The following is a 22066-nucleotide window of genomic DNA, read 5'->3' as shown; positions in this document are numbered from 1 at the left end:
AATATGCCAGTATAATAATCAATTACAACTAATATACTAACACCTATATTATATTATATTATATTATATATTATCGCAAATGTTCTATATATTTAATATTCTATTTTTAATTATTAAAAAAAATCTTTAATATTTAATATTTACTACATATTACTACATATTAAATTATAAATTATTCATTATATTACATTACTATTTGAATATGTAATACATTTTATTTTCTATTTTGTTTTTAATTTAATATTTAATATTTGAAAAAAAACAATGAAATATCTATGATATATTATATTCAATTATTAATTTATTAGCTTAAATGCTTTAAATATTAGAATGAATAAATATTAAATTATTATTTTTAATATTATTGTATTACTAATTTAATATATAACTTAATATAATATAAATCTTATTTTCTATCCTATGCATAATTTAATTCCTTTTTAATTTTATATGAAATATAAAATTCTGTTTAATATATTATTATTATTATTGTTATAAATGGATTCAAATCTATATTATTATTATTATTAGTAGTAGTAGTATTATAAATTATTTTATAATATATTATTATTATTATTATTATTATTGTAAATTGATTTAAATATAAAAATGATTAAATATTAATGTATATCAGTAATTTAATATATATATCATTGATATTTTTTCTATTCTTAATTTAATGGATTTACAATTTTAATATGAAATTATAATAAAGACTAAAATAAATTAAAAACTTAAAAATATAATAGATAATATAAATATAAAATTAAAAAATAAATATTAAAGTAAATAAAAACATATTAAAAAATAGTATATTATATATATAAAATTATTAAATATTATATAAAATATATAAAATTAATATAATATAAAATATTAATATAAATAATAAAAATAATAATATTAATTATTTTAAGAAAATGTTACATCAGAATATAAAATAATAGAATGTTTGGAAATATATTATTTAATGTTATTATATTATATTGTTTTTTTTTATGATTTGCATTGCCTAATTTACTACCAGTAAATATACAAAGTAATATACAAAGGATTTGAGGTGTCATTCATATCTGTTGTACAGTAAGATAGTTTAATACCTACAACTAGAGTTTTGCTGAAATCATTAACTCTAAGTGTGAGTGATGTATTAGTGAAGCTCGCCTTAGCAAACACGGCTAATGATCAGCTGTAGTTAATTCAGGTTGAGAACATTCCTCACACTGATAGATAAGCCTCCTTCCACACATTCATCAAACTCACACTTGCCTAAAGAGTAATCGTGTGTGTGTGTGTGTGTGTGTGTGTGATGTGCATTAAATGTGCATACGTGTAAAATATATCAGCACCAATCCCTGCTAACATTAATTTATATACTTTACACATATATATAATTGTGTCGCACAAGTCAAGATGCGCCACACATCCAGTCACCCGTGATTTATGAGAAGACTTTTTCCGGCAGTGAAAGGAACTGAAAGAAGAAGTTGGCTAAAAACTTCACCAAACAAGAAAAGTGAAATGTCACACCACCAATACTGCTGAAAATACAGAAGAAAATCGGTATTTATTAGCACTGACAATTTATAAAATATATTCAGCAACAGATTCCACTGTGAAATACTGGTGGTGTTAAAGAATTAATCACCCAGAAATTAAAGTTTTGTCATTAATTACTCATCCTTAGATCCACCTTCTGCTGGTCAACAACAGTTAACAGAAACTGATGGTTTAAAACTTCAAAAAGGACACAAAAACAGCAAAAAAAAAAAAAAAAAAAGACTTATGTACATATGACTTGTATACTTTATATAGTAATCTAAGACAGGGATATTATAGCTAATTACAACTAAAATTAAAATTATAAAACAATAAAATAAAATTAATAAAATTAAATAAAACAATAAAATTAAATTAATAAAATAAAATAAAATAAAACGTTATTTTTTATTTCAGCTAGTTGCCAGGGCTACATTGTTTATGTTTGTTTAGTTTAACTAAAACAACTAAAGCTAAATAAACTAAAAATAAAAAATAAAACAAAATAATAAAATAAAATACAAGAAAACACACTTTTTTTTGTTGTTAGTTATCAAGGCTACATGTCTTATTTTGTTTAGTTTAAATTGAAATACTAAAACAACTAAAACTAAATAAACAAACTATTAGATAAAAAAATTATTAATTTATATATACATATAAAAAAGCAAAACAGTAAAAGAAAAACATACAAAACAATTACCACAATTTTACAAACACTTGTAACAAAAACAAAAGTGAAAACAGATCATATGAAAAATAAAATCTCTATGAACTTTATATAAACTAATAGTATATTAATAATAACACTGGTCTGAAGTCATTTAATAATTTTTTGGACAATTAAGTTTATCTTATCTTCCCTTCCAGTGATCTTTGAACTGTTGTAACCAGATCAGTGAACTGAATCATTCTGATTCATAAATGAATCATTCAGACCGGATCAACTGATTCTGCGTCAAAAGTCACGAACGAATCAAGGGTGAGTAAATATGACAAAATGGTTCAATATTATTGCGTAAACTACCCCTTTTAGCAACCAAAAAAAGTTTTCAATTTGAAAACCACCTAAACTAAGAAACACTGTGCAATGATTTGGAGATGACAAGGAACATCGTTCGCTCGTTTCAATACTCGGTGTTGTAGACGGTCAGATCTTTGGCATGCGTGACCAGCAGCTCCCAGGGAAACTGATTCACGGGCCGTTTGACCTTTGACCCCGTCTGTTTGCTCTCTTGCACCATGAGAGTGACATCTTCATCGTCTAATATCCGTATCAGATCGCCCTCAGGGTCCCTGTAGTTCAAAGCAATATCTTCCACTTGAAAGACGTCCCTGAGGGGGTAAACAGAGAGAAACTAATTGCGTAGTAGTTTAGAGGTCACAGCAAGTGCAAATATAAGGAGTATAATCCTCCTAAAAGAGGCAGGTCACTAAGCTTTCACTAGGCTAGTGTTTTCTGCTGGTCAGACCGAAAAGTTTGACATTTAAAAAGACTGTCTTTCTGTTCTTTCTCTCTTTTCTACCACATCTTTTTCTCCCTCTTACGTGAGTTAAGGCAAGAAACATGGTGTGAATATTAAAGAGAGACACCAGTTCTCCTCAGTGTAAGAAGAACAGCAGAATTAAAGATACTGATGATGGGAATGACAGAATAAATGCAAACATGAACTGATTAGGAGACGCTTTAACAGCATTAAACGTTAGAATATTCAATTAATGAGGTTTCCATTTTGAGGCACATTGTGAGCATACAACATGTCAAACAGAACAAAGTACCTCATTCGGGAAAGCAGATCTTCGTAAGATGGTTGAATAGAGAGATCTTCCTCAACACAAATGTCCCTACAGCAGACAATAAATACAGCATCACATTAGCTGAGAAACAGTCAGTGGGGGGTTGCCAGGATGTTGTGATGTGGTTGCTAAGATGTTTTTGTGTGTTTATAGGCATGATAGTGATTAAAAGGATAATACTTTTAGATGATCTGATGATGCGTGCATGTGTGTGTGTGTGTGTGTGTGTGTGTGTGTGTGTGTGTGTGTGTCAGACCTTGTGTCAATGCCCTCTGGCTGCAGCAGATAGCAGTGCAGGCAGCTGTATGAACTCTGAGCACGTTTCCCGGTCTTGGAAGCTCCACCCTCTTCGTCAGAGTCACTTTCAGGAAGAGGTTTAATAATGTTCACAAACGACTCTGGAAAGATTCCAGTTTTGTCCCTCACTGTGCCCTACAAAGAGAAGACATACAGCATGAACAGATGAAGACATGTCAATCAATCAATCAATCAAATCAATGTCCGGTTCTCGATATGCGTTCTTGTCTATCTACCTATATGTGTTACTGTGAGATGGTTTCTTGCATCTGCAGGGGAGATGAACTGATATGACAGGTAGAGGGACACAATATTGCAGAAGTATTAATGTCCCTAGAAGTGGGAGGAATAATGATTTCTATGTCCCTGATCTTCAGACACATTAGGTGCATTCAAGTGAAAAAAAAGGAGTTTCGGAGGCAATGAACTAGCAAGTTACGGCCTGATCTTTCTCTTTCACCCGCTCTTATCTTGATAATGTTATTTGAGGGTCCATTGCATGTCTATGCAATATCCAATTTTCCCTCTCTCTCTCTTTATGTCCCTGGAATTCAATTCAGGTCAAATCGTTCTCTTTGATCTGAGAAGATTGCAGGTATCTAACTCATAAAAACAATGTGTGTGATTGAGTGTGTGTGTCCAGATCAGATCTGCTCACTCTCAGTGTCCCACTCCTTCTCACACACACACACACACACACACACACACAAATACATAAATGTCTCTCATCTTCTCCATTATGTTTTTTCCACCATCATTCTTTGTTCAGAACACAATCTTTTTAGTGCTCTCTCAATCACGATATCGTTTAAATTATTCCCTTCTTCCTTTCTTTAGTGAATACCTTCATCCATCGTGTTCTCCTGATGCTGTATCTCCAACTAGATTGATGTATATTTGTAGGTATTTGTACGTATAGTGTACACACACATTTTCATTTGGATAGATGTTAAATGTATAATATCAGTGTATTAAGTTTAAAACTTCTTACATTTGAAAACATTAGAGATGTACAAATCTGTGTGAAACCTCTAAGGTCAATCAGAACTGAACTTGCCAGATCCTTTGCAAAAGAAAGTCCCTTTTAATGGCAAATTTAATTACAAATAAAATCCAGATGTGACTAATTAAAAAATTATGTACAAGCATGAAATATATGTAAAATACTCTGACAATGTCACATCACTATGTTTGTGTGTTTATGTTATATAAAGGACATTCATAGCTCAAGCAGTTCAAGGTCATGGGTTCAATTCCCAGAGAATGCATGAACTAATTAAATGTAGATCTAAAATCCAAAAAAAATAAAAAATCTAAATATTACTTTTATAATTATTGCTGTTGTTGTTATTAATAACAGATGATTACTCATTAGCAGTAGTAGTAATATATATTAATATATGCAACCCGAATTCCAGAAATGTTGGGACATTTTTTTTCTTAAATTTGAATAAAATGAAAACTAAAAGACTTTCAAAACACATGAGCCAATATTTTATTCACAATAGAACATAGAGAACATAAATGTTTAAACAGAGACATTTTACACTTTTATCCACTAAATGAGCTCATTTAAAATTTGAGATCTCAAAAAAGTTGGCATGGGAGCAACAAAGGGATGAAAAAGCAAGATATTTTGAAAAGATTCAGCTGAGAGAACATCTAGCAACTAATTAAGTTAATTGACATCATGTTTGTAGCATGATTAGCTATAAAAGGGATGTCTTAGAGAGGCAGAGTCTCTCAGAAGTAAAGATGGGCAGAGGCTCTCCAATCTGTGAAAGAGTGTGTAAAAAATAAATGTGGAATACTTTAAAAACAATGTTCCTCGACGTGAAATTAAAAAAGCTTTGCAAATCTCATCACATCATCAACAGATTCAGAGAAACTGGAGAAATCTCTGTGTGTAAGGGATAAGGCTGAAGACCTTTGTTGGATGCCCGTGGTCTTCAGGCTCTCAGACGACCCTGCATTACTCATCAGCATTATTCTGTCATTGATATTACTAAATGGGCCCAGGAATACTTCCAGAAATCACTGTCGGTAAACGCAATCCGCCGTGCCATCTGCAGATGCAACTAAAGCTCTATCATGCAGAAAGGAAGCCATATGTGAATATGGTCCAGAAGCACCATCGTGTCCTGTGGGCTAAGGCTCATTTAAAATGGACAGTTTCAAAGTGGAAAAGTGTTCTATGGTCAGACGAGTCCAAATTTGACATTCTTGTTGGAAATCACGGACGCTTGTCCGGTTTGAATAGGTCCAATGACAACTTACTGTACAAACGCAGCTGCACGGAGGTGTTAATGTCATGTGAAGACATCTCCACTACATTATGAAAAATACCACTTTATTTGAAGGATACAACTGGAAGTAAACGTTAAGATTTGCACGTTTCATTTTTAAAATACATCAGTGATGCGCCTTGTCAGACAATAAATATAAGCCTATCTGTTTCCACTAAAAATAGCCAGTGTAAAAGAATTAGATGAACTTTATTCTTTTTAACTTTAAAACTTTATTCTAAAATATTCATTTGATAACTGTTTTAAACAGTTGTTTTTTATTGATATTTTTATATATTTATTCTAAAATATATCAAGGATATTGGTTGACTTTTAGCAAAAAAAATAAAAATAATAATGTTTGGCACAAATGGCATTTATAGTCCGTATCCCATATTTCCTTAATGTCTTGTACCTTTGACGGTGTTAAACATGGTGTCACATGGATGGGAATATGCATGGGAATGATATGCAGATGAGGTTATGCATAGTAAAACTAGGCGTTGTAACCTCCATATATGGTGATTTCGGGGAGGAGTTGGGGTGGAGATGCACGTACGCACAATCTTCCCCTAACTGGTATTTATAAAGGGATTTTTGCACAGGTTCCGGCGTACGCGTGGTTTATAGGTTATAAATCTGAAAACTTTTGTATGTATGCAAAATCAAGCTTTTGTGCCTACGTACACTTTTAGGATGAAATCTACGGAGAGTTTTATAAATGAGGCCCCAGATCTTTCACCTCTAGAGAACATTTGGCGCATCAAAATGAAAAATACGTCAAAGATGACCACGAACTCTTCAGCAGCTAGAAACGTACATCAGGCAAGAATGGGACCAAATTCCAACACCAAAACTCCAGAAACTCATAACCTCGATGCCCAGACGTCTTCAAACTATTTTGAAAAGAAGAGAAGATGCTACACCGTGGTAAACATGCCCCCGTACCAACTATTTTGAGACCTGTAGCAGGCATCAAATTTGAAATGAGCTCAAATTTCTCAGTTTAAACATTTGTTATGTTATCTATGTTCTATTGTAAATAAAATATTGGCTCGTGTGATTTGAAAGACTTTTAGTTTTCATTTTATTCAAATAAAAAAAATTGGGTTATAGTATATATTTATTTGTAATTATTATTATTATTATTATTACTACTACTACTACTAATATTGCTATAACGATGATGATTATTATTACCAATAATCATCATTCTTCTTCTTCTTAATAATAATAATTACCATTATTATCATTATTGTAGTTGTTGTTATACTCCATTTAATAATAATATTACATTAAATGTTCTTTATGACTTGGTGAGTTTTTAAATGGGTGGGACTTTACAACAAAAGGTCAATAATTTGACATTTGCCATTTGTAATCGCTTTTGAGTCCTACAATCTTGTTACCTTAAGGAGCTATTTCTAAAACTTAAATTTAGTTTTGTTGATTATTTTAGGTTGCTTCAGGGATGGTAAATTACATTTGGTTTACTTACAATCAATTAATTTAGCTGTTACCACATGAAGCACATTTTTAATGTAACCCTGTTTTCAGTGTAGTTTAAGAAGCACCTCTTAGAAGCAACATTACAGAGACACACATGTATAACTGTATGTGTGCTATAATCACACTTACACACAAATGCCTCCAAACATAAATGAGATCACGCTGCTCCATCCTTTTTCTCTCTCCCTCCCTTTTTCTCTCTTACAAACCCTCCTCCCTCTCTCTCCTCCTTCCTACCTATCCTCTTCTACCTTTCTCTCTGCTTCTATCCTGTTATCCTTCTCTCTCTCTCCATATCTGTCTCACCTCCAGCCAGTCTGCGTTGACTCTCCGCAGGAGGAAGATCACATCTCCAGCCTTCAGACTGAGCTCCAGGCGTCCGCTGCTGCTGAAGTCAAACACCGCCTAACACACACACACACAGCGAGGACACGCAAGCGGGAAACACACACACACCGACGGAGAGAAAGAACGAAACACATCCTGAGTGAGACCGAGCTTCAGGTAGGAGATCCTCATTCTTTAAGAACTTTGAAGAGAGTGAATGAAAGGAAAAGATGAGAGTGTTGGATGAAATAGGATGAGAGGATGCTTGTAAGAAAAAAGAAAACTAGTATACAAAGTGGCAATAAGAGATTAAGGAGTGAAGATGCTATTCACAAGACAGAAGTGAAGAGATAAATGTTTTAATTGTACTTCTTTTTGAATACCAGCTAAATAGTACTGTGCAAATACTAAGTGTTTAAGGTATTTTTACATTTATTTGTCTTTTTTCTTGTCTTGCACCATAGTAATTTCAGTGAATACCATGCTATTCTTCTAAGCATATTATTTCAAAATATGTCCATTAGTGGCCATTGTAACAGATAGTAATACAATATTTTGCACATTTGTGATTGCAAAATAATTTTAGAACATGTCATTTTAAAAATATTAAAACCACAGTTTTACCATAGTACTATGAAACATATATTGTGCATGTCCTATGAAAAAAAAACGTGTATTCTTTGAATATCTTTGTATTCTTAGACACTTACCATGACCTAAATGGGTTAGGATAGGTTCAAAGATAATACCATGATATTACCATGGTATTCTTTGGAGAACATCATCATGTCAAAATACCATGCTTTTTGAGATTATACTAAAATCTACTTCTAGGTATTTCAAAGATTAACACAGTGTAACCATTGTGTGTGCCGATACCATGTTTTTGGACATGTACTATGGTAAATATTATGTTGCATTTATATTGTAATCATGCACATGAATATATGAACATATATTTTGGCTATAACATAATAAAAAATACCAATATGCACAATATGTTTTTAATATATATCCATTGAACCATGGACCATGGTGCAAGTCCAAAAACAACTTGCACCATAATTTTTAATATGATATATATATATATATATATATGTATATATATATATATATATATATAAGTGCTGTTAAGTACAGACTGTTTACAGATTATAATTACAGAAAAAAGAAAACTAAAAGAAAGTGATAAAGAAGAATAAGTAGAAATGAGTAAAAGAAGAGGAAATTGTGATGTGAGATACGTGATGAAGAGGAGTGATGTGTGATAGAGAGGTGAACGGTGGAGAGAACGTGTGTGTCCTCCAATGTCAATGTCAACCCTTCAAGCTTAGTTAAATCAAAAGAAACCAAGGTCAATTACTGGAGAAAAGCTCCTGCGTATCTCAAGAGATGGAATGGAGCTCTCATTTAAGATTTGTTCAAGTACCAACTTTGTTTTAGATGTTTCTTTTAAAATTTCTTCTGAAAATTAGACACACAAGAGGCGTACACTAAGAATATAGAGCTATAGAGAAAATCTTTTATATATATATATATATATATATATATATATATATATATATATATATATATATATATAGTTAATTTTCTAACAAATGTATAATTTTATCATTTTATATATGTAATATATACACTCAAATATGTAGGGTACACTGTTGTTTCAAAGCGCTGTGTGTAACTGTATGCTAACACACTTCTTATGTGTGCGTGTGTGTGATGGGCATGAGTGGGCATCTGTTCTCTCTCCGCCATCTCTGTATGTTTAGATAATGCTGTAAATCTACTGAGCTGTGGGTCGCTTGGTTTGTTTGCATGAGTAGGAGTGTGTAGGTGAGACGTGTTAGATGTTACCAGCTAATTACATCTTGGCAGTTGCTTTAAGTGTGAGCACGCATGTGTGTATGTCCGTGCACACTCGTAGGCAGCTTCTGAACAGAAAGATACAATTTGTGCCAAAACTCAATGTGAAAATCTCCACAAAGTCAACAGTACAGAGCAAGTATCTGAGCGCAGGCTCAGCAACATCAGATGAAGAAACTATTTCAGTACCACTGCTGCTCTGAAACCCTAAAAATGGCTTTTGGGTCATTTGTGTGGGCTAACTTTGTTATATAGTTCAGGAAAGTAACTCAGTGTAATAATTGGCTTCTTCAGCCACACCACAGTAAAGTTAAAATTAGACTATTTTAAGCGAAGGGAATTTTGTTCCGATATTCCTTTTGAAAGAGGACAGTACAAATTAACACTTAAAAATGTGACACGACCCCACAATACTAGAAAAATCTGCAGGATGTCGGACTAATATCAAAAACTAACAACAAAATAAAATTTCTTCCTCATATTGGGCTACGCTTTCTTTTGCGCCTGGTCTCTTGTCTTTGGTTAAACCACACTGGAAATTAAACAAGACTTGGAAATGTGTGAGAATGTGCCACAAACAGACTCTGCTATGTGGAAATGTGACAAAGCAATTTCCTTCCTCCCATCTCCCAATGTGTGCTAATTAGCCTAGCGCTGAGAAAAGCTCTCAGTAAGCCTTAGCATTGCCGTACCCTGCAAGGTAGCACTCTTTTGAAACTCATCTTCTTTTCATTGTCTTTTTCCACAGTCTTCTGCAGTCGCTTCATCTTGAACTACTAAACATACAGGCTACATTCAAACTTTGTAGATCATTTCAGTCAGCGATTTTGGTAAACATTATACTTAAAGGAACAGTTCACCCAAAAATGAAAATTCTGTCAGAATTTGCTCAATATTATGTTGTTCCAAACCAGTGTGACTTTCTTCTGTGGAACACAAAAGAAGATACTGTAAAGAATATTTTTGTGGAATGGACAATGGAAGTCAATGGGGTCCAAACGAAACAATGGAAGTTTAATTTTTGGGTTAAATATTTTAAATTTTCAAAAGAACAGACTGACATTCTAAATCAAACATCTCAAAAAGAGGTCCTTTAAACATCCAAAGTGTAACATTTTAAAGCAATTGCGTTAAAAAAATATGTCTTCCAGAAGAAAACACATATGAAATAGACATTTGGGTGACATATATGTGCTTTCAGGCAATCTAGTTAGCAATAAGTCGGCATATTAGCTGAAAACTACTAATTAAGTGATATGAAGACCTCAGGGCTTGTGCTGCACTTGATATCGAAGAGAACTAGGTCGAGAACAAACCGAGATAGATCGACTAAAAAGCCTAAAAAGAATTTATGATGAAGGAAGTGTAAGCTAAGTTGGCCAAATATGTCAAATTGTGGTATGAACAAAAAAAAAAGCCAACAAAAGACACATTTTCCCACAATAATACTCAAAAACAAATGGCTATCAATCTCTTTCACGTAGCAGCACTCTATTGAAGGGGTTTTTCCTGTTTGGTCATATTCAGAGAGTTTTATCCGCACGGGATCAAGGAGTCAGGGAACATCTCTAATTATAGCATGACTCTGGGGGTCACAAAGCACTCTGATTTCAATTAAGGAGTCAATGACCTCCGAAATGAGCTCATTAGCACGTGGCCGGCCAAAAGGGAGGAGAGGGAGGTGTTTTTTCCTACCTAAATGAGTGACCCAGATTGGCTCTTCTCAACTGGGGGATCAGAGCAGGATATAAAGAGAAGAGATCACTCTCTGGGGCCATGACACATGACAAAGGAGTTTAACCAAGAATGGGTGTCAGTTATTAACCTGCTTATCAATGCTCATAAAAGTCGTTCATTTGCAGATGTAATGGGTGAAATACTAAGAACTTGAGATTCAATCAACAAAAATGATGCTAAAATAAATACCTCTCTTTTATCAGACAGATAACTATCCAAAACAAGAACTCTGGGACTCTCGCCCCCAAGCTATCAGCCAAGATCAGGTGTGAAATAGCTGTCCTTTGCAAAGCGGGCCATGAAAATAACCGTGAAAATACAATAATGTGCAAGTGTGAATGCATATAATCAGAAATAGCCAACTTTAATGCTTAAACGTTATTATATGTGACAATATAATACTTAAAATATCTTCTCTTAGATCGCTCATACCGGTAACAGTATTCCTGATAGCCAAAGTGAAGGACTCTAATGGAAGCAGATCTATTGAAACCTTATCTCCAATTTCTTTATAATAGCTCACAGTTACTGTCTAAACTCCTTACAGTGATACAGAGGAAAGAAAAGGCTTTGATTTTCAATCATGCTCCCTGTCTTGTGTCTTATGAATCCCAGCAAATGGCCATATAATTCTCAGAGCCATCACACAACAAATGAAGCAACCGATTATGTGATATCTACATGACATTTTTATCTGAAAATGCACATTTGTGACTACAGGATCAGTGTCATTTGAGAAACCTGGATTAATTTAATCGTTCTCATGTCGTTCCAAACCCCTCTAGTTTAAGATTATGTGGCACGCAAAAGTAGCAATTTTGAAGAATGTTCAAGCTGCTCTTTTCCATAAATGAAAGTAGATGGGGACCAAAAATGACAAAGAAGCACCATAACTGTGGACAACATGACTACACTATATCCCAAGTCTTCTGAAGCCATATGATGATTTTGTGTCAACATTTTTTACTTTTCACTGAAGTCCAGCTCTCAAATTTATCTTTAAACTTCAACTTTCACATATTCAAACTTGCCATGTCACAATCTGATTCTTGAAGCCACTGATTTCGAACCTGGTGTTCAGAAGATCTGGCATATAGCACGTTAGTTATATGGACCATTTTTATGATGTTTTTGATTGTGGTCACTGAATGCTTCATTTTGTGGAAAAGAGCAGTATGAACATCCTGCTGAGTATCTCCTTTTGTTCTTAATGGAAGAAAGTAAGTCAAACAGGATTGGAACGACATGATTTCTCCCAAATAAAAGCATCTTGCTCAAGGCTACAATAGTGACAGCTCATGAATCATCCCCTTTAAAGTTCGAACCTACAGCCTTTCCCAGATATTTAACAGCAAAGTGACACTACCTACATATCTATCTTTCCCGGTCTTGCTTTTCAGATCTTTTGTTGTTATATCTGGTGTGATGCGAAGTGGAATCTGTCACTTTCTCCCTCTCCCGGCCACATGTCCACAACAGAATAAGGCAGGAGTCTCTTCCGCTGTGATCTCCATGTGGAGAGCAGCGTGCTTTGAATCATGTGCTCTCACTTGAGTGTATGAAGACAAATGTCCAGCATCGATCTACATCGGGACAGGACATCATGAGCGAAATGTTTTGAGGAGATATTAAAAGAGGGATGTGTGTGTTGGAAGTGTGTCTACGTTGAAAAGCATTACAGAATTTGACCTTTGGGCTCAACCAATGGCATTTCGAATAACTTGGAATTAACTGTTTGCCTAAATAATGGAAGACAAAGAGAAAATGGGAAATGGGAATCAACCCAATCATATAATAATAATAATAATAATTTTTATGATGTGGCAATTTTGTGTGAATTTATATGGTGAGATTTGTTCAAAAACGTCAGATTTTTAGAAGAACGTATTTTACAAGTGAGATCATAAAGAGTAAAATAGTTTTGAATTGCCATGAGATTTTGTTGAATCAATCATACGCTCAACATCGCAAAATTAAGTTTATTTACAATAGCGCCACCTTGCTGAGTGCAAGTATAGACATGATTTTATTTTATTTGGCTTTTTTGGCAATTAAACTTTGACTCACCCACGCACAATAAAATTCACACACCCTTCCGCCCTTAACTACAGATGGGCATGGGATATAAATCATGTTTTATGTCATTTCTTTGTGGTCACATCTGGTGTGGATGGAATGATAGAATGGCTATAATGTCTGACAGTATTGGGAGAGACAAAGAAAAAAATGGATGAAACTGTCTTGAAGGAGTACAAGTACTCCAGAGGACAAAGAGTGAGGGATGCATTAAAGGATGGAGTGAGAAAGCGAAAGATGAAAGCAAGACTGATGGGTGAACTCCGAGGGAAGAGTGGGAGAGATTAAAGGAGGGATTGAAGGATAAAGTGAAGAGTGGAAAAAAGAGCACAGAATATATTAAGACAGGAGAAAGATAAGAGAGAGAGGCTGAAGGAACGTGACTGAGGAGTAGGTGGAAGAGAGAAGGTCATAGAAAGCATTAAAGTACACAAAAATGATCCAAAATAGTCATAATTTATTCAACACTCATGCCTCTCCAAACCCTTATGACATTTTCTTCCATAAAATACAAAAGGGAAAATTATGAAGAATGTCCTGGTTGCTCTTTTCCATCCAAGTACAATGGATGGAGATTGAGGCTTTCGAGCTTCAAAAAGAAAGCAAAAGCAACCGAAAAGCATACGACTTGTTCATCAATCATGTTAGTCAATCAGTGAATTGAACGAGTGAACTAGAACAGCCCAACTCGTGAACAAATTGTTCATACGAATTGAGTTGGTTCACAAACCCAGTATTAACAAGTGGTTCATGAATCAAACTGATCTAGTTCACAAGTTCAACTCACTGATTCAGTGATTCAGATATATAATGCAAAAGTTTTATGTATGACACCTTTATTGTGCTTTTGTGTCCTTTTGAAGCTTGAAAAAATGGAAATGAGTGATCTGTATTTTATGTAAAATATCTTTTTTTTTGTTCCCTGGAAGATTTGGAGTAAATGATCACAGCTTTTTCAGTTTTTGGTGAACTAGCCCTTAAAAAAGTAGCTCAGGAAAAAAAATATAAAGAAATTAGCAAAAGAAGTAGAACAGGGCAGGAATCGTTAGTGGGCCAAAGATCTGACCTAGAAAACTGAAAGACAGATGTCTCTTGCTTTGTCTGTATAAGAGGAATGTTACAAATTTAGCGACATGACTGTAAATCTATTAAATGAGGAGTAATCAAAACCACATAATTACGCTGTCATAGTATCAGGAAACTAGATTTTGACATTTTCACAAGACAAATCTTTGGTGTTTGCCGACACGAAAATCGCTGGCATGATTGCCGGGGTGTTTTGGGAGGTTGCCAGGACTTGCTGTGTGGATGCTGGGGTGTTCTGAGTGGATTTGAGTGGACTGCTGTGCAGTTGCTAGGGTATTCAGAGTAGTTGCTAGGGTGTTGTGGGTGGTTGCTTACTGGCCCAAGTCAAAAATTCTCACCCTCAAGTCTCTAAATATGACTTAGGTGCTTCTTTCAGTCAAAGCCTATGAGATTTTTTAGCCAAAATGTGTGATGAATAGTAACAGCACACTTCTCAACAAGCTGCATAATTTGAGATATTATTCCTTTCCATAACACAAGTTACATGCTGAAGTTTAATGCTTACACTTATGCGTTTGGGCACAACAAACTTGGTCAAAATCATCAAGATGTTCTACATAAATCTGTGCAAATTATAGATACATATTCAGAATTCTCTATAAACACAAAGCAAACTGTAAGTGACACTGTGAGCATTGTGGAAGAGTCTCAGCCTCCACAAAGTTTTGTCATAACCCTCTGACAAAATGTGAGTGTTTTGAAACAAACGTTTGAGGTGTGTTGTGTAATAACCTCCTGACCAAATGTCAGAGCTGTGTGTGGTGCCTGCATGCTTGAGCATGTAAGTATGTGTGTAGTATGTAGTGTGTAGGCTGTTACTGAAAGTGTTTCCAAGGAAACGCTGGTATACCTCTGCTCTGGGTGCGGAGAGAAGGTCCGTTTTGGGCTTCACGGTTTTTCTAGTAAGACAGAGAGAGAGAAAAGAAAAAGCATTGTGAACTTCAGATGAATAACAGAAGAAGAAGTGGTTTCTACAACATCTTCTCAGAGTTTTCGAGCACAAGACAGTCAAAGTGAAAGGTTGACAAACCTAACGAGAATTTGATTGCTCAGAAATTCCTCTTTTGTAGCTCCAGGAACTTAGGTGATGTCATTTTTCATTTAGTGCTGTTAAAATTAGCGCGTTAACGCAGAAGATTAATTTTTCCAGTTTAACGGTGTTAAAAATATTTAAAGCCAGTAATGCAGGGATGGGGCTACCAACTACTGCTTCTGTCTCTTTTTTTTTCTAGAGAAAATTGTTTATTTAGACGCAGAACATCTTTACGAACACATCAAATAGGCGACTTTTCAGATGCGCCCTCCACTTCGCCTCAGCGAGAGCCGCTAGTCAAACAAGTGCGGAAACTGTACAGATGACGAGGAGCTTCAGTAGAACAACAGTGGACTGATGAGATGTTGTCAGGCCATATGTCAGTAAATGCACATTTTTCAGTCCTGTCAGCCATTATACTGTGCTCGTAGTACGTGTTCTTCAATTGCATGCACAAATATGGCAGCACGCTGTAGCCTGTATCATTTCATATTAAAGAGTGAATGAAACTACTAGCATGTGTGTCAGATCTGCGTCACATTCAGCAGCGGCAACTCTTAAAGTAATAGCAGCCAAATAACCTAATAACCAGCTGCTGTGATGTCTGTTCATCAAAGAACAAAAGTAAAAAAGAGCAAATCAATAACTTTTGTAGCTCGAAGGATTCATCTATTTTTAATCTAGAATTTAGTGTTTGATTACTTTATTAAATTTCTGTATATTTCCTACTTGCTGAAGGGCACAGGTAAATATGACATTTATTATAATGGGTTTATGTGAAGATTGTTTTAAATTCACGTAAATAAGAAGTTTTTAAAATTATAATTAATGTTCAAATTGATAGCTCTCAATTACTATGATGGCCATTCAACATTACAGTAATTGAGAGCTATCAGTGGTTAAATATTAGGGAAAGAAATAACAATTTCCATGAATAACATAAAAACGATGCTATTAAACGCATATTAAAGATATTCTGTCTTTATGTTGTTTCCACATTAATCTGAATATTGAAAGTTAAATTATTTCAACGTAATAGCATATTTCAAAACTTAATTAATCGCGATTAATCGGGATTAAATTCAGAAAAAAGTGCAATTAATTATTTTTTTATCGATTGACAGCACTGGTTTCATTTAAATCAATTTGGAAGTTTCTCCAAAAACTCCTTAGCTCAGATAAATTGGTTTTAGAACGTTTGATTTTGGATCTTGTCAAACCACCTGCTCTGAGACATCATTGAGCTCTTATAGACAAAGCATCTTAAATTTCCATTTGCACTATTTAATCACATTAAACGAGAAATTAAAAGCATGACTGACAGAGCCACAAAACTTTTCTATTGAATAACGGCAGCAGAAAGTTAGCAGAACAGCAGGATCCTGTAAAAGTACACAGTGAAGTACTGGAAGGAGAAATGTGGGATTGTGGGTAGGCTCCTACACTCTGCGTGTGGGGGGCCGCAGGCGGCGCAGGGCCCGGGGGACCTGTTGGCTGTCCGACTCGGTCTGGTAGAAAAACATCCGTATCAGATCATCCAAGAGTACCCAGGTAGGCAGACAAAGCAACCTCTAAAGAACAGAGAGAGAGAGTTTAAACTTGTTTAGTAGGATGTTTTTCGGCTGGAAATTAAATGAAATGTGTTTTTTTTTTTTTTTTGTTTTTAGACGAACGTCATATTTAAATGTAGTATTGAATGCTATTGAACAGAAAATGGCATTTGAGATGTGACGAAAACTACACTGTGGTGGAAATTTCCATGACTTTTAGAATAAAGAACAAATGGCATAATTCCCCATTTGCATATGTGCTTTATATCTACACATTTTCTTAAATTCAACAGGCTCAAAATTTCCCATAGTTGAAGAATCACCCTTAAATTAAATCAAAACTGCCAATTTAAGCTGACAGAGAGTGACTTAAAAAGAGAAAAGAGAAGTAGCAAAAAAAGGAACTGTTTTTTTCCGGTAATTCATGCTGCAAAGATTTCAACCCGTAAAACACATGAGTGCAACAATTACCAATCACAACTCCCACCAATGCAATATGACAGTGATACAACCGAAATTTAAGACTGACTCACCTTCATGTAATTGTTGAGCTCTGGGATTCTGTTCTCTGCAATCTCCTTTTTGATTCCCATATACACCTTGCCTGTGGCGAAACAAACAAGCGGCAGAAATAAGTATTTATGTCTCAAAACAAATTAGTTTGTAAACTAAACAATCAAAAGCTAGCCGAAGGATGTCTCTGAATCTCTTTAGTGCTAACGCTAATTAGCGCTTAGCGTAATGTGTCCCCAAATATTACACTAAATTACTTTCTTATTTGTATTTTTGATTTCACCCAACGGAAATGTTAATAATGCACAGAGTGAACAATGATGAGAGGTCTGTCATTGGAGTCAGAGGGTCATTCTCTGAAGCACTTTATGAGATCCAATTAGGAGAAGAGAAAAATGAAGAGGGATCCATTCATACAAGTTGATTTGAATCCAATTTTAACATCATTTTAATGGCTATGCAATAATTCCCTTCCAACTTAAATCTTCTAATTCTCATCGCTGTGTCTCAAGCTGTCTATTCTTTCTAATAAGCTTCTTTATTATAAATCTGCATTAACTAAGCATTAGTGCGATCTGAATGGCACGAGCAAAGCAAGGAGACATCCCTTTATAGTGCATCAAGGCAGACATTGCTTATGTCCTTATATAAACTTGCCAATTATCTTTCCATTGCGTAATATTGCATTATCAATGCATACTACTCATTGGCTTGAGCAATCAGTTGTCATGAAGATAGTAAGTCCAGGGATCATTTGTAATATAATTGGGCTTGATTTAACTTGGCTCCACTAGGTTCAGGTTTAGCTGGCAGAGAGCTTTGAAGAAGCTTCGGTGGAAAGTCACGGAGACTTGACAAGTCCTGTCGGCTTGCAGTCTTTAGGTGACCTTAATGAAACAGTGGGTAGGGTGCCAAAGAACGACCTCTCCTTCCTGTTGAATTCAATTATACACATACTCGTTTGGTCAAAGACGGAGAAGGGGACGAGCAAAGGAAAAGAACATGAGACAAAGAGAAAGCAGCCTGAGACATAAGGCTGATTAAAAAGGGATCAGAAAAGAGGTTAAAGACATTAGAGACTACAGAATGAAACGAGAGAACACTACTACGATGATGTTATTACTTCTTTTATAGTTGTTGGGTTCTGATGAGTCTCAGGCGGTCTGAGATATTTGGAACCTTTCAAACAAACTTGAAAACTGTATTTCCTTGTGTGTGCAAATATTTGTGTGTAAATAGATGAAGTGGATGTAGATGAGGACAAGAAGAGACAGACAATGGTGTCAGTGTCAGTCGAATGGATTCTACTCGTCTCATTTTCCTGGCAATACAATGCTATTCTCTTCATCTGTCTCTTGTCTCTGCTGTTCTCCATCCCAATCATACAAGTTCTAGTTAATCAGTAACTCTGTGGGAAACACTTCAAGTACTCAAAGAACAAAGTCCACCTAAGGAGTGAACTTTGACTCTGGAGGAACAGCAAATGTGGGACAGTGGAAGGTGGTGTAGCTAAAGGGCTCGAACACGGTGATCTATGATCTGGTGTTTTGAAATCCTTTTTCCGACCGTACAATTGGTTCCTGCATCTAGCCCTGTGGTGTCCAACCCTGCTCCTGGAGGATGAGTATCCTGTAGAATTTAGCTCCAACTTGTCCCATCATACCTGCCTGGAAGATTCTAGTAATCTTGAGGATCGTTAACTTTGATTCAGATGTGTTTAATTGGGCTTGAAGTTGAACTCTGCAGGACAGTGGCCCTCCAGGAGCAGGATAGGGCACCCCAATCTAACCTGTTGTTGTTTTTGAACATCATCTTAGATTTTTTCTGAGCTCTCCACGGCTAACTTCATGAGGAATCATCACCAGACTTGAAGTCTCCTGTAATGCTCCTACACAACCACATCCAGGTGATCATCAGTTGTCGGGTTGAAGTTATGGCTTCACGAATATTATCTATATGCTTGTACTTGTTTCTTTTACTTTGATCTTGACAGTACCTGTGCCCCATCATACTAGTTGTATATTGAGTTGTGGGACTTGGGTCAGATTGTCGGAGGGATGACATTTGGCTGCAATCAGATTGGTGACAATCCAAGTCATGATTATTGCACTCTTAAGCGAAGCACTTGAACTCAGGTTGTCCTAAAGCAGGAGTGTCCAATCCTGATTCTAGAGGGCCACATTTCTGCAGAGTTTAAATCAGTCGAGCTCCAGGAGAAGTGCTGTGGGTGGAGCTAAAGAGTGACGAGCATGCAAAACTTTTGCGTAACAATCATCTGCAAGCTGTAACATCGACAAAATTCCCTTAACGCTGGGTTCTTTGGGAAGCTGAACAAGGTTATCTTTCCCTCACAACCAAAAACTCACTTTTTTGGTGACATTGTTGATTTTGTGGTCATAAACAAAATGTAAAATCTCGAGCAAGTCCTGTGCAGCGCTGCCGACAACGTTGATGGGCTTGCTCTTGCTCTGGTTGACGTTTGTGTTTGTGTGAATTCCACCCTTTATGGCGTCATTCTCGAAAAAAAAAAAAAAAAAAAAATTCAGAAACTGAAGAAGTGTATTTGGAGTGAAATATTCCATCATACAAGAATTTTTTTTTTTTTTGAGACTTTGGTCATGTGTAGCATGAGAATCCACTCCTTTGCTGTGTAAATAAGTCAAATGGCATTAGACATCCCCTTTAAGCACCTATAGTAGCAGAGACGGGACAACGGTATTTAGCTGCAGTGTGTATGTGGCCTGTGCTACTGAACTTAGATTTCCCCAGGGCTCTACATCACTGTTTTTTTAGATGAGGCTGTGCAACAGCAGCTTAGTCACAGACCTGGCAGGGTAGGTAGTTGACAAGTGTAGTATCCTGTCTGGGCTTCAGCTGAGTACTTAAGCTCCAAACTCTGGTGCAGAGTGAAGAACTGACGATACCTTCTGTAGATCAGGTATTTACTGTTGCCTTTGGTCTTCACCTCAATTACGAACCTCTGTAAGAAGGCGATACAGAGCAAACAAGTCAAAAACTTATGCAGTAGTGTATGAAATTTAAAAACATTGAAAGTGACACAATGGCATGACAGGTGTCTATATAGACAAATAAATATAAAAAAATAATAATAATGTAGGAATGTGTCCCCTTAAGACAAAATTTAAGACTGGCATTTTATATATTTGGCATTTAATAGTATTTTGTAGTTGGATGCTGTTAGTTAAACATAAACCACAGGTAATAGGCAGACAAATTATAGAAGACAGGCAGACTAGAGGAAGGGTCAACTACAGTGGTTCAGGTTTGAACTCACATAGTAAACAATGAAACCTGTCTTTTCCTCAATATCAGCAATGGTTGCAGTGACTGGGATGTTGTCTGGAAGCTGGTCGAAATCACTGTCAGGTGAACAAATGTTACAAACATTTCAATTAGCACAGAGAAATGTCCTGAAATATGTTTTTTGTTGTTGTTTTTAAACAATGTTACAGTAATTCATTTACAAAAACGTAATCTGCTCCAGCATTAAAAGCATTTGTGTGTGTGCGTGTGTATAATATAAAGATTGTTTTCTTTGTTGAAACACTTACATTAATAATAATAATAATAAATCAAATGATTTATAGTTGTCTAAATTATACTTTTTGAGATTGAGAATACATTTCTGAGTGGATAAATCAATACAAAAAAAAATTATTGTTAAATAGTGAGATAAATTTAAATATTTTCTGACTAATTAGCATTATGTCGTAAGCAAACTTGTGTTAAATACTGAAAATGCTCATTTACCCCTTATTGTTTTTTGTTGTTGTTGTTGTTTTTTTAATGTGATTAGTAAGCCTGCACATAATGTTATGACACGGTGGACTAGTCGTGTCCAGTATAGTATAGGTTTAGTCAACTACACTAAACTGAGACTATTGTTCCATAGTACACTCCACCCAATACAGTTGGTAGTCAACTACTGTACAGAATAATATCTACACCACAGAGCATAGTATTTTAAAGTAGCCTACAGCTATAGAAGTTAAACTGGAATAGTAGCCTACACAAACACTATACGCCCTGAAAGCGACTCTGCTACGAGACAGGAACCTCGGCTTTGAATATTCACGAGTAAATAATAATAATAATAATAATAATAATAATGAGATGATTTCGCTCACCTTTCATCGCGCAGCTGTTGCGGGAGAGACATGCTGGATATACAGGATTCAGAGCTCTTTAGACGCTCACAGACAGAGACAGACGGAGTGTGATTAGTTGAGGAAAGTGGAAGTGAAGCTGCTGGTGGTTTTCTGAGGCAGGTTTATAGTTGCATGTAAACCAAAGGGGAACTGAAAGAGTCCCGGTGGGGGACTTTAGCACGAAGACTTCACAAACTACGTTATTGCGTTCAGAAACAACAGGACGGAGAACAACGGTATGAAGAGGCGTTTGAAATGTTTCAAGTGGAAACAAATTTGAAATGT

At 35.3% G+C, this 22066-nt stretch overlaps 1 protein-coding gene across 1 annotated transcript; it reads right to left on the bottom strand.

Moving 5' to 3' along the window:
- Positions 1-2280: 2280 nt before the first annotated feature.
- Positions 2281-21852, bottom strand: LOC306875592 (neutrophil cytosol factor 4-like). The gene is made up of 10 exons (XM_079426269.1): positions 21761-21852; positions 20908-20992; positions 20439-20592; positions 17633-17703; positions 16993-17120; positions 15367-15415; positions 7734-7832; positions 3593-3768; positions 3319-3384; positions 2281-2874 (listed from the first exon to the last, which is right to left on the bottom strand). Exons 1-10 carry the CDS (start codon positions 21790-21792, stop codon positions 2667-2669), a joined length of 1068 nt encoding a protein of 355 aa, XP_079282395.1. The 5' UTR covers positions 21793-21852; the 3' UTR covers positions 2281-2666.
- Between the last annotated feature and the right edge of the window lie 214 nt (positions 21853-22066).

Source organism: Barbus barbus, assembly GCF_936440315.1.
Source record: "Barbus barbus genome assembly, chromosome: 9".
Taxonomy (NCBI): domain Eukaryota; kingdom Metazoa; phylum Chordata; class Actinopteri; order Cypriniformes; family Cyprinidae; genus Barbus; species Barbus barbus.
The sequence above is the reverse complement of the archived record's forward strand: the minus strand, read 5'-3'. Positions and strand labels throughout refer to the sequence as shown.

Excerpts from the sequence above, each read along its gene's own strand:
- LOC306875592 (XM_079426269.1), bottom strand. The coding sequence starts at position 21,792 with ATGTCTCTCCCGCAACAGCTGCGCGATGAAAG. Across the intron at positions 17,121-17,632 it reads AGCTCAACAATTACATGAAG|AGGTTGCTTTGTCTGCCTAC; the intron begins GTGAGTCAGTCT and ends TCTGTTCTTTAG. Across the intron at positions 3,769-7,733 it reads TCAACGCAGACTGGCTGGAG|GGCACAGTGAGGGACAAAAC; the intron begins GTGAGACAGATA and ends TTCTCTTTGTAG.